Source organism: Brugia malayi (assembly GCF_000002995.4).
Source record: "Brugia malayi strain FR3 genome assembly, contig: Bm_v4_ChrX_scaffold_001, whole genome shotgun sequence".
Classification (NCBI taxonomy): Eukaryota; Metazoa; Nematoda; class Chromadorea; order Rhabditida; family Onchocercidae; genus Brugia; species Brugia malayi.
The window spans coordinates 19887122-19899827 of record NW_025062479.1 but is presented as its reverse complement, the minus strand read 5'-3'; the positions used below and the strand labels follow the sequence as shown (position 1 = coordinate 19899827).

Here is a 12706-nt window from a genome sequence, read left to right as displayed (position 1 = left end):
TTATTTCATTCAAATTAATATTTGATATTAACATTATCAACATTTCGTTCAAATTAATATGTGATATAAACGTTATCTATATTATGTTTAAGAATAAACGTTATATTATGTTAAAAAAAAAGAAAAAAAAAAGAATCGCTCAACTTCTTTGCATAATATTGGAACAAAAAAATGAAAAAAAGAAACTTGTTACATGAAAAAAAATTTTGAAAAATTAGTCGGAAAATTTTTTTTTTTTGAAGACACAATATAGAAAGAATTTAGCATTCTGTATTTTTAATTGTGAAATTTATTTTATGCTTAATTATTGTTATTATCGTCTATATCAAGTTAATTCTACTATTACTGATATAACAAATAAATAAACATATGTATATTTAGCTTGATAAATTCTAGGAATTGAAATTTCGTACTGAATTTTGATGGAAAACAATAAAATAAAAGTTTCCATTTCTCTCAATTTTAAAGCATATTGTTAGAGCGGTAAGTGATGATAATTTCATCAAAACTTGAATAAAAACGTGTAGATTGAATTGGATCATACTGGTAAGAAATATGCTGGTAATTTCATTCTTCAAAAGAAAAGGAAAAGAAGAAAAATAATAACTGGTATAGCAAATGATAATAATATGAACTCTATTTATTAATGGACTTTCTTATCACAAAATAATCGACCCATCGTTTGGTTTAGTACTTTCTTTCAATAGTATAAATCATTTAAGTTTAACACCGTTCCTTGTTGAATACTTATTTCAACACAAGTTGATAATAGTGGTTCACGTGTTTCCCTGATTATCACCTGTGCAATTCTGAAATTCATAATTGATAAAGTCCACACTATATTAATTATGACATAGCAATAGCAATGACAGCTAATTCTTTGAAACGTACGTGAAGAAAAAATGAAATGAAATAGTATATCTTTTGATAAACATAACAAATCATTCAAAATGATGGTGATTAATTAATACAATTAATTAGTAGTGCAATTAGTGTGAGGAATATTTTTAATTATTAGCTTACTCATAATGTAATTAATGTTTTTTTCGTACTAAACAAATTAATGCAAACCTCAACATATTCTGTAGTATATTAATTTTATTAATAGTGGAACTATTTTTAAAATTGAAAACAATTTTTAAGCTAAGTTGTATGTTTTAAATGACTCAAATAGTTTGCAATAATTAATTTTTATTTCAATGTTAAATCTTGCAAATTTTTATAGTACTAATAAGACAATAACACTTGTATTACTAGTTTATTGTGGCTTCTTATCGACTCATTGTAGCTCTTATTAGCTTAATGTGATGTCTGCTGCAAAATTATTTTATCGAATTATTGTAAAACGTACTTATTGAACTTATTGTAAAAACATTATTGAATTATTGTAGTTATCAACTGCAATTATCAACTTACGCATACATTAATTTTTATTAGAGAAGTTGAAGAAGTGAATGAATGATACTGTTAAAAGCACTGCCTATCAAATGAACTCATTTTCATTCCTTCTATTGTCACTGTTGTTGTTTTGATAGGTTATTGAGCTGATAAATTTATTGCAATACAAAATTATCAAAAAAAAAAGCTTTTAATTTGATGAAAATGAAAAAAAATGGAAACAAAATAAAAAGAAAAATTTTGATAATATTTGAAGGGATCAATTGGTTGAATATACTTGTGAGAAAAATTAATCGATTAATTTAAAAAAAAAAAGTGGACAAAAAACAAATTTCATTGAACGATAGAGTATGAATAAGTTTAAATTTATTCTTATCAACATGAATTATTGATAAGCAGATATTGCGATAAATCATATTTGTGATATTGAATTTTAGCACACTAATTAATTACAACAATACTAATTAAGATCAATGGCGAGAAGAGAAGAAAAAAATAATCCAAAATTCGTAGCAAAAAAGAAGCGATAAACAAGAACAAGAAGAAAATGAATAATAATTAAAAATGCTGATTGAAAATATATCATAACAAATGTTATGATTGATATAGGCGATAATGATGATAAATAATAACAATAAATTTTGGGAAGATTAAGTGAAGGAAGAGGGTACGGTAGTTGTGAAATGGAAATAAAATGGGATGTGCTATGCTATCGTGTCCCGTTGTTGTCATTTTGTTAAAGAGGAAAATTTCCGGAGGGAGTGAAAAGGCTTTGAGGAAGGTTAGTCCTTCAGGGAATAAAATAAAAATAGGATGGATGATAAGCATATATATATATATATATACGTGTGTAGTAGATATGGATGGATATATGGTAAAGCATATATTTAGATAATAGAAATCATCAATGATAGACATCAGATTACGGTGATTTTGAATCAAAAAAAGGAAACGATGAAAAAAGGAAGGAAAAGAGAAGGAAGAAGAGGAAAAGAAGGAATGAATGAAGGAAGAGAGAGAGAGAGGAAGAGAGAAGGAAATGAAAGGGAAAGAGGGAGGAGATTTTTCATAAATTATGTTGCAATGGATGGAGTTTTAGCTTCACCCTTTAACAAATAGGCTTGACGCAAAAGGCTAGAATTCGTTACAAATCGTCATCATCATCATCATCATCATCATCATCATCGTTATCATCATCATCATCATTATTATTATCATCAAAAGAGCTTGAAGAATATGCTTCGTTAAGGTTCACTTCAATTCTTTACTCTATTATAAGCCTTAAGCTTTCCAAACTGCTTCATCTTCATCTTTTATTATAGTCATTCTTATCACCACCATACTTACATCAACATTAACAATATCATCATCATCGTCACCATTATTATTATTATTATTGGTGATGATAAAAAAAAAAAAAAAAACCCTAACTAACCATTTCAAAAATTTCATACCTAACGGCATAAATGCATGTGTATATTCATCATTATTATAATTTATCTTAATTTTTTTTTTGTACATATATGTAAATATATTTATGTTTATTATTTTTATCCCTTTTCCTTTCTCATTTATCAGTTGTGAAATAACTCTAAAAATTATTTTAAATAATTTTCTGCAATTCCTTTTCTTTTTCCTTTCTCTTAACATCCACATGCGGGGAAAAAAAATTTACATTTAGTGAAGTAACATTGATTATTACCAAAATTATTATTGATATTATTGCTCGTTATTATCATCGTTATGATCATTATTACAACCGTTACTATTAGGCATTATTTACTGATGTATTGAAGAAAAGGAAATAATAAGTAATTTACGCTCAATAAAAGCGATTTCACCTATTTACGATTATTACGGAAATGGAAATTCATCATCGCTTATTCGAGAAATCTATTAATTATAATACTACAACCATTGCTGCTGCTAATAATCTTATACCGATACTTTGTGATACAAATGATGCATCAAGAATTCCGGAAAACAGTAATTTTGGTGCATGTACGTCATCGTTAATTAATAATACCGATGCATTCGCATCACTTAATCGAACAACACTTAATATTAATGAATTTCCTGGTTACAGTAATACTTCAACTGGATTACTTAATCATTCAATAAAATCCGATTTATCACTTGATTTGTCGACCACAGTAGCAACACGAGCTGTTGCTCTAGCAGCTGAAACAACCCCTAACGAAATAAAAAATGATTTAAATGTTAATAATCATCATCATTGTCAACAACAACAACAACAACACCAACAATCTGAACAAACATTAACATTACAAAATGCGGAAAATAATATTTGCGCAATTGTTGGAACACTAACAGCAGCTTCATTACAATCTGATCAAAGCAATACAACAATGATTATTACCACTAATAGAAGCAGAAATAGCAGTAGCGGAAATGATGGCGCAAATGTTAGTAGTAATAATAGCAACTGCAGTTGTACAATAACAACGGCTAATGAACCAAAATTTTCACATCGAATTTCAAAGGTGTCTTATTTTTAATACTTTTTTATCTTTTTTCTTTTTCTTTTAATTCTTTACGTTTCTTTTTTTTCGTCAGTGGTACGCAATAAAGCTTAAAGATTGCAGTTTTTTTTTTTTTTAAAGTAAGTGCCTTGCATTAAACATTTCTACTTTATTTTATTTAAGCGATTTAAAATTTTGTATTTGGTTAATAATTTTTCCATTCCATTGATTTATTCATTCAAATTTTAGATATGATTGAATTAATTTATAAATATAATATTCTATTTTGCAAAATATGCGGGAGGGTATGATTGGATTTATGAAATAGAATTTAAATGACCATTAGTTGAAGTTTAAAATTTGATAAATTAAATTAATTAATTAATAGAAATTAATCAATTTGTATAGCTCTTATGACATTAACTTATATAAGGATGAAAATAAGTTATGACTACATATAGATTTGGTTTTAATGTATGAGCATAATTTGAATGAAAATTACGTATAAGTTAATTAATTAATTGAAAAGCAAAGTTAATTAATTAATTGAAAAGGCACCGAAGAAGTTATCACATTATTTCTTGACAAAAACAAAAAACAAAAAAAAAATGAATAATACTGTTAGTTCAATTGTGAATACAAAAAAATTTTTAGCATTAACTGAAACAGTTCAAAACACCCAAGAAATATATCTAAAAAAAGTAAATTTTCAAATAATATTACAAATGGTTTATTATTAACTTTATCATTAAAATATTACAAATGGTTTATTATTAACTTTTCAATAATTTCGAAATTATTAGTATTTTAAAAATTATACTGCATAGAATAAAAATCCCATAAAACATACATAATTTATCTTCTTTCATACTATAAGATATATATCAATTAGATATTATTACAAAATCACTCATACAAAAAATCTAAACTCTCAATTTTTATTCATCGTAAATTGTCCACACAAAGTTCCGATTTATTTCTTTTTTTTTTTTTTTTTTGTGTGTGTTTTGAAACCTAATTCATTATAAATTAGTGCAAGAAAAATTTTAGAACTTATTTTTTTGATCTCCCATTTAATTACAAATTATCGATTCAAAAATTCTTTTTTTTTCAATTTTACTATTTTTGAAAGAAAAATTAATTTTGTTTTATTTCAGTTCGAAGTGGAAATATGCTCATCATGTTCAGAATTTATCTTAGATCGAACACTGTTAACTGTCAATTCACGATTTTGGCATATTAATTGCTTGAAATGTTCACAGTGTTCCACATTATTGGAACAGTACTCATCTTGTTTTGTTAAAGATAATAATTTCTTTTGCATACAATGCTATAATAGGTTGGTCCTTTTAATTTCTTTTTTTTTTTTCCGGAAAAAAATTTGTCTCATATTTGTTGTTTACTATTGTTCTCCTTAAATGTATCCCCAAAACACCCAAAATGGTTTTGCTGTTGTAGTTGTTGTTGTCGTTTTTGTTGTCGTTTCTGTTAACATTGTTGTTGTCGTTGCTGTTATTATTGCTCGTATTGTTTTTGTTGTTGTCATTGTTGTTGTTATCGTTGTTCTTGCTATCTCTACTCATTCGAGATTAAGTTATAAATATTGCATAAAAATATTTTAAAATTACAAATTTCTTGAAGAAAACATACGGAGAATGGTCGATTTTTTTAACATTTCAATCAATTTTTATAATTCATTATTCATAATTTCAATGCAATTAATAAACTGACAAGAATAATAAATTGATATTGAAATTTATTAAAATTACAGCTTCTTTAGCCTACCAGTTTATCATTTTATTACAAATGAATGGGAAAATACCACCGGTATTTCCTAATTGTTTCGTTTATTTAATAAGAAATTTTTTTGATAGATCTTTTTTTTTTGTATGTCGAGATTATGTATTTTCTTTTATGAAGTATTGCTAATAACTTTATATGACTGTTTTCAGTAGATTTATTCATAAAAAATCAAAGGAATAAATAAATGAAACTGTATGAATGTATAATAAACCATGGAAAATTAATTAATCCATAAAATTAGGACTTTAATTTCTTTTTTTTTTTTTTTGCCATATTTTTCAGTAAACAGTTATTTAATTAATTCCTATCTATATTTATTTTATTTTTTCTTTTTTTTTACAAATATGGAAATAAATCAACTTTTTCGGATTGCTTATTTTAAAATTTTTTTTTCTCGGATAAAATTTCTTCGCCCCTGTTTTTTTCTGCTTGTCCTGATATTTCTTTTTTTTTTTCAATTTGCCCGCTTAATGATAGCTATGATTCGCTGATGATAAAGAATGTGTATGATCGAGAACGATTACTACTTATCAGCGATTACTTATCCAGTTCGATGAGACATAAATGAGTAATAGTAACAGTAGTAAGAGGCATAAATCTAGGTTACTTATAGGACATCTGCCCAATCATCCTCTCAAGTGACATAGAATAGGCGTATAATTTAATACAACCAAAGATTACAATGATGTAACAAGCTTATTGTTAATTGTTAACTATGACATTTTGTCCCTGGACCCTTCTTTTCCTCTTCCATTTCAGTCCTACCAGCTAATAATGGTTCTTAATTAAATTTTAAAATTTGAATGATGCAAAGATGTTTGGGCAATAAAAATTTCTGCCAAATTCGAGGTTTACATTTAAAAAATTTTTATCTAAAATTAAAACTTCCACCAAATCTTGTCGCATACGATTTCGAAATGAAATATTGCAAACCGTTATTTTTAACAAAAACTTGTAAAAATCCAAATTGAATTTATACTTTTTGCATGCTATAACTGATTTGTGTCGATTTAAGTATTCAAGTATAATTAAATATCCTATGACTTGCAGAAGTTCTATTTTCGAGCATTATTATTTCATTTGCATTTCCAAATCTGCCTGATCAATTCCTTTAGATGTCTAAAATATTAATTGATGACTTCAAGAAATTAAAATCCTATTCAAGGAATTTGAATTTCGTTTCAAAGAATCTAATTTTCGTTTTGAATATTAATGAAATAGAAGCGATAGCAGTGCATTGATATTGCTATAATTATTTGATCATTCATTTCCTTCTATATACACTCACGAACAACTAATGATGACTGTGGCATTCGGATGTTACATGAGTATACTAGTATTTAAGTATAGGTGTATCTAGTTTTCAATTACTATTTATAATAATTAATCTTAGCTTTTGCTACTTTTGCTACAGTATCCTTCATTTTTTTATTTTTATTCAAATGCTGGTTACTTTTTATTGCATTTCCCTAATAAAGCTATTTATTTTTAGTGTTAATTATTTACCAAATAATTTGTACTACTTCGTTATAGGTATAAATGCTTGCTACATATTAGCAATTAAAGATGTTAATTAATTTAACCATTTCTGAAATTATCTCTTATCTATAGTTGTTTTGCTATTAAAACTAAAAAAAAAAAAAAAAAGGAAAAATCATTTTGATAAATACACAAATTATACTAATTCAACATTTTATGTTTAAAAAATATTCATTAATTATTTCAAATTTAGTGTAAAAATTATACATTGTTTCAGACGATTTGGAACAAAATGTTCATCCTGTCAACGTTTAATTCATGCAACTGATTGGGTAAGACGAGCTCGTAATTTTGTCTATCATCTTGCATGTTTTGCATGCGATCAATGCAAACGTCAATTAAGTACAGGTGAAGAATTTGCATTGCAAGATTGTCGATTGCTTTGCAAACAGCATTATATGGAATTGATTGAAGGAGAATGTGGTATGATTTAATTAGTTTTAATAAATATTTTGTGTGCAATAATTAATTAATAATAAACTTTGTTCATTTCTCTTCTTAGAAAATGAAATTTGTATAAATTATTTTAGGACAACAAAAAGCAAAAACAAAGCGTGTACGAACAACATTTGCTGAAGAGCAATTAGCCGTTTTACAAACACATTTCCAAATTGATAGCAATCCGGATGGTGCTGATTTGGAACGAATTGCTACAATGACAGGTCTTAGTAAGCGTGTTACACAAGTTTGGTTTCAGGTAAAAATCACTCTTATTTTTCTTTTCTTTCTTTTGAAGATGAAAGATTATCAAGAATGAATTGCTCATTTCTGAATTTATATTTATTTTAATTTTGCGGTCCGCTTTTTCTTTCTTCTCTTTGTTTTGTTTTTCGTTTGTTTGGTTGTTTTCTGCACTGTTATCATCCTATCCCATTAAAGCTACATAAATGATTTTTGAAATTGTAGAATTCAAGAGCACGTCAAAAGAAATATCAGGGTAGTAAGAAGAATCGAATTAGCCATAATAGCAATAGTGGACGGTCATCAACCGATCTATGTAGCACTCCAAAGAGTCCCAGTGGTGACAGTATTGATGGCATGATTTTCCCAACATCTGTCTTAACAAGGTTTTTTCTTTCCTATTCTTACATCCTAAATTTGAAAGATGAAATTTAATTTTTTTTTTTTTTCTGAAATATACAAATAGCACTCAAACATACCATTACAATAATCTTTTCAGCCCATCTGAAATTGCTAAACTTAATTAGAAGAAATAAGCAGTTATGCAATCCAAGAATATTCTATCTCCTTGATTTATGTCCTTAATAATTCACCAAAATCTCTGAAAATCATACTATCGTCTTCGAGAGTATTTCAAATAATTTCAGTGTGGAAGATGCAATGGTTGCTACAGAGCAGCGAATAATCCCATCAGGTTCTACATAAATTTCAATTAAATTCCTGGAACAGCTATTTTTTGAAATGAAAATGGATAATTATTATTTGAAATAAATTATTTGTCGTGAAAATTAATCCATAAAAATTGTATTTTAAGCAAACAAAAAAAGCTATAATTTTTAATATCTCTCACACTGATGAAATGATAGAGGATATATCTTTGAGTCTTTAATCAGAATGATGGAAAAAACTCTTTAATTTCAATTCAGTAAATACAAAGCGGGAAAAATGAAAAAAAAAAAAAAAGTTAAACAATGCTTTATATTCTCTTCAAACGTTAATTCATCATTTGTTTCGTAATGTCAAACAACGTGTACATAACTAATATATCTATAATAAATTTATAAAAAAAAAAAAAAATGCATTATAACATACCACAATGTTAAAATTTAATAAAACTTTGAACTAAAGAAGTAAAAACTGATTCTTAGTTGTCTTTTTTTTTTCTTTTGGTATGGTAACAGCAGTGTAGTAAAGAATCTTTAAAATAATTATATTTCATGCTTTTTTGGCTAATATCAAAAATTTTGAGAAAAAAATGCTGAAATAAATGCAAAAGAAGAGAGCAAATGTATAAGGCATTGTATAAATTTGATACATAATTCACTCATATTTTCCTTCACTTAAAGCGAATAATTCATGAGATCATGTAGCGAAAGATATCAAAAAATTTTAAAGTGAAGTTTTGAATTGTTCCATCACAACCGTCCCAAAATCAAGCAATTGTAGGAACTCATTTGCACCATCGAGAATACGCATTTCACACTCCTGAATAAGATATTATAGTATGTGACTTGTGAAACATTAACTAATAAGCTGATAAATGAATAGGTAGATTGAATGGAATTTTTTGACAGTTGGTAAGAAAAAAGAATTTTTTTAAAATAAACTCATTAAAGTTAAACATAGTGACCAGTTATGTCTGAAAGGATGATATAGCAATAATTTTGTAAGTGATTCATTTGATTGCAAAAAGTTTCATTAAATTGTTAGATTTTTTGCCTTCTTTAGACAATACACTAACTACTGTCATTTCCATGGCAAAAAGAAAGAAATAAGAAAAAAAAGTAAAGTGATTAGTGAAAAAAGAAAGAAATAAGAAAATAAAACTTAATCCAATTTTTTCGCATATTGCAGCTTTGTTCAAATCACTAAGATCCTCGAGACGTAAGCATATGTGGAAAAATTGTTTCAGCAACTGATAAACCCCATACCCTTCTCGTCTGATATTTTCTATGCATGCATACAATTGATTATGATTACGAGATCTGCATGAAGCTACGAATTGCTGCACCACATCATCCGGTACAGCTCCAAGAAATTGTCGCACATCAGCGGGAATTAATTTTTTATGACATGATGATATTGTCTGCAATATTCAAATTTTAAAAATCAGAATTTTTTCAAAAACTAATCAAATTTACATCAAAAAATCCCACTGTAAGCGATACATTCTTTTGAAATAGTCTTTTTCCACTTTAAAATTTTATTTGCCTCCCCTTCTAAGAAAAGACGACTGTCTATTGAGATTCATTCAAACCGGTGTAATTTTAAAAGTTGGATACCAATAAACAATGCATACTATTAATTGTTGCCAGTAAAATCAGCATTTTACCTGTAATGCTGTGACACTTTTTCGCATATCACCATCACATAATTCGATTAATTCACTGATTGCTAGTGGATCAAATTCAATATTCTCATTTTGGCAAATCCATTTAAGTCTACAATATTTTTAGCAATATATTCTTAATTTACTTTATTTTGAACTAAATCACGTTACAATATATTGCCTCCCAAAACTTCCCTATTAAATTCATAATAATATCATAATGTAGAATTAATTATATAAAAATTAAATAAAATTAAAAAACATTTACTGAAAGGTCAACAGCAGGCAAGTTCAATTAAATTCGTTTCAGATTTAAAATATTTCGACGCACTGTGTCAATTACCATTAGTGAACATAAAACAGTATGAATATGTTAGACAGTAAAAAATATTTTTATGAAACAGAAAACAGGAAAAAGAAAAAAATCCTAGCAACCTTTTTTCCTGACTTTCCGATGAAATTGATTTGAAACGAAATTTGGCACAGCGAGAAGTGAGCGGATCTATTATTCTAGTGATGTAATTACAAATGAGAAAAAAACGAGTAGTGCGTGATTCCCGTTCCATTGTCCGTCTTAAAGCTGCTTGAGCAGGGGTGGTCATTGCATCTGCTTCATCCAGGATAATTACCTAATCAAAATATCCATTAAACGTTTATAAATTTAAGTTTCAACTAACTGAAAAAGTTAAAAAAAAAGGGAGGAATTCAAAGCATTCTAGATAACTTTTCCATACATTTATCATGTTGCTGAAAGAGTGAAAGAAATGTGTAAGGCTACGCAATAAATCATATCAGACTCGTCAAGTAGGTGAATTGCTAAAATTGAAGGTTGAATGATGCTAAATGGAGTTCTTCCCTTTACAATTGACTAAGCTAAAACAATGAAAGCTTCATAATAAACAGATGCTCGGACAGAGTTTCACTTTTTTTAAAATGTTCGGATCATGAATAATATAATATGATAGCTTTGAAATTAAAAAATAAAAAATTGTTAAAAAATAGTATAAACCTTTAATCCCACAACAGGACTTCCATCTGGTAAGTGTGATGAAACAGCTCGTCGAGCAAATTCTTTGATCTAGAAAAAGAAAGTGAGAATAAATTTATGCAACAATCATTATTCAGTGAAACGCAATTTAGTGCTACAGATGATGTGAAATAAGAGCATTCATAAAAGTGTGACTTAACATAACGGATGAAAAATTATATCATCTTGTGTCTGCAAAATGAATTGTGCTTAAAAAACTCAAAATTATATTTATATGACACTGAAAAAGTAGCCTAACAAAAATCGAAAACAATAAAATAAAGCAAAACAAACTTTATTGCGAACAATATTAATGCCTCGTTCATCGGATGCGTTCATTTCCATAACTCTATCACGATATGTATCGGTATTACGAAATAACTGTCGACATAATGCAATAGCTGCCGATGTCTTACCTGTTCCTGGCGGTCCATAGAACAACAAATTTGGTAACTGAAAATATGAAATAATAACTGTATGTACATTTGCATAAAATTTTATTATAATGATACGCTGTATATCATAAAAGTTTTATCAAAATTTTCATGAGTTATTTTGGCTGTCTTCCTAATTTAAGAAAAATATTGTTATTGTTATGATACTTTAACAATTTGTACTTCATAACACTAATAAGAGAATTTGAGCTAAATGAATTGTAATATTTTGTAAATTGTAAAAAAAGTCTTACATCAGCTCCCTGCAGTACTTTTTTCAGCACTGATACAACTTCATTTTGAAAAGCTACTTCCTCAACCTTCCGTGGACGACTGAAATAAGCAAATTGCCTAAGTTCAAAAACTCAACCAGTTACATAAATAAGTGGAAATATGACAAAGAAAATAAAAAAGAATTAATCAGACTTATAATGAATATAATACGTTTGAATTACTAAGATATTCAACAATATGATAATTTGAATATTTGAAACATACTACTTCTCAACCCAAGGAATTTCCATTGATGTCGTTAAAGCTTGATCTTGCTTTTCTGACCGGTTCAAAAAAGCATCCATCCCTGATTTATGCACTCTAAATCTAACATTGTCTATATTTGAAACGTCAACAACTGAATAATAATACGATTAAGAATAATACAAAACATACTTAAACAACCAGTCCATATTATTCTTACAAGTATCCAAATTTAATAATTGAATATAACTCATATTTCTCGGCGATTTTTTAGTATAAATCCTACCGCAAAATATTACAAAACACTGAAGCATCGAATCTGATATGTAACGGCTACTACGAGTAACCATTTTGAACAGCTTCAAATTAAGCATCATGTAGTAATTTTAAACCATTTATTCAACATCATATTTAATATTTTGAATAATCGAAGTTCATTACAAACTTTTAACTATTAATCCAATTTAAAACTAAACAAAAAACATTTAAATTATAAACAATGCACTGCAAGTGGTTATAGACAACATTTAGGTTA

The 12706-nt window shown here is 27.2% G+C and overlaps 2 protein-coding genes across 3 annotated transcripts; one reads left to right on the top strand and one right to left on the bottom strand.

The window, feature by feature from the left end:
* Nucleotides 1–3260: 3260 nt before the first annotated feature.
* Nucleotides 3261–8609, top strand: Bma-lim-4 (Homeobox domain containing protein; the record flags this gene model as incomplete). The annotated part of the gene is made up of 6 exons (XM_043075496.1): nucleotides 3261–3902; nucleotides 5039–5220; nucleotides 7441–7646; nucleotides 7754–7920; nucleotides 8130–8290; nucleotides 8552–8609. The coding sequence occupies 6 exons, from the start codon at nucleotides 3261–3263 to the stop codon at nucleotides 8607–8609; spliced, it is 1416 nt and encodes a 471-aa protein (XP_042931430.1).
* A 684-nt stretch (nucleotides 8610–9293) lies between these two features.
* On the bottom strand, nucleotides 9294–12272 carry Bma-rfc-4 (replication factor C, 37kDa subunit, putative; the record flags this gene model as incomplete). 2 transcript variants are annotated; one of them, XM_001894183.1, is made up of 8 exons in its annotated part: nucleotides 9294–9389; nucleotides 9829–9990; nucleotides 10237–10345; nucleotides 10669–10862; nucleotides 11243–11311; nucleotides 11555–11713; nucleotides 11949–12027; nucleotides 12193–12272. In XM_001894183.1, the coding sequence occupies 8 exons, from the start codon at nucleotides 12270–12272 to the stop codon at nucleotides 9294–9296; spliced, it is 948 nt and encodes a 315-aa protein (XP_001894218.1). The 2 variants fall into 2 exon arrangements, with proteins under 2 accessions (XP_001894218.1, XP_042931429.1); XM_043075495.1 differs by lacking the exon at nucleotides 9294–9389 and having other exon boundaries at nucleotides 9580–9990.
* Between the last annotated feature and the right edge of the window lie 434 nt (nucleotides 12273–12706).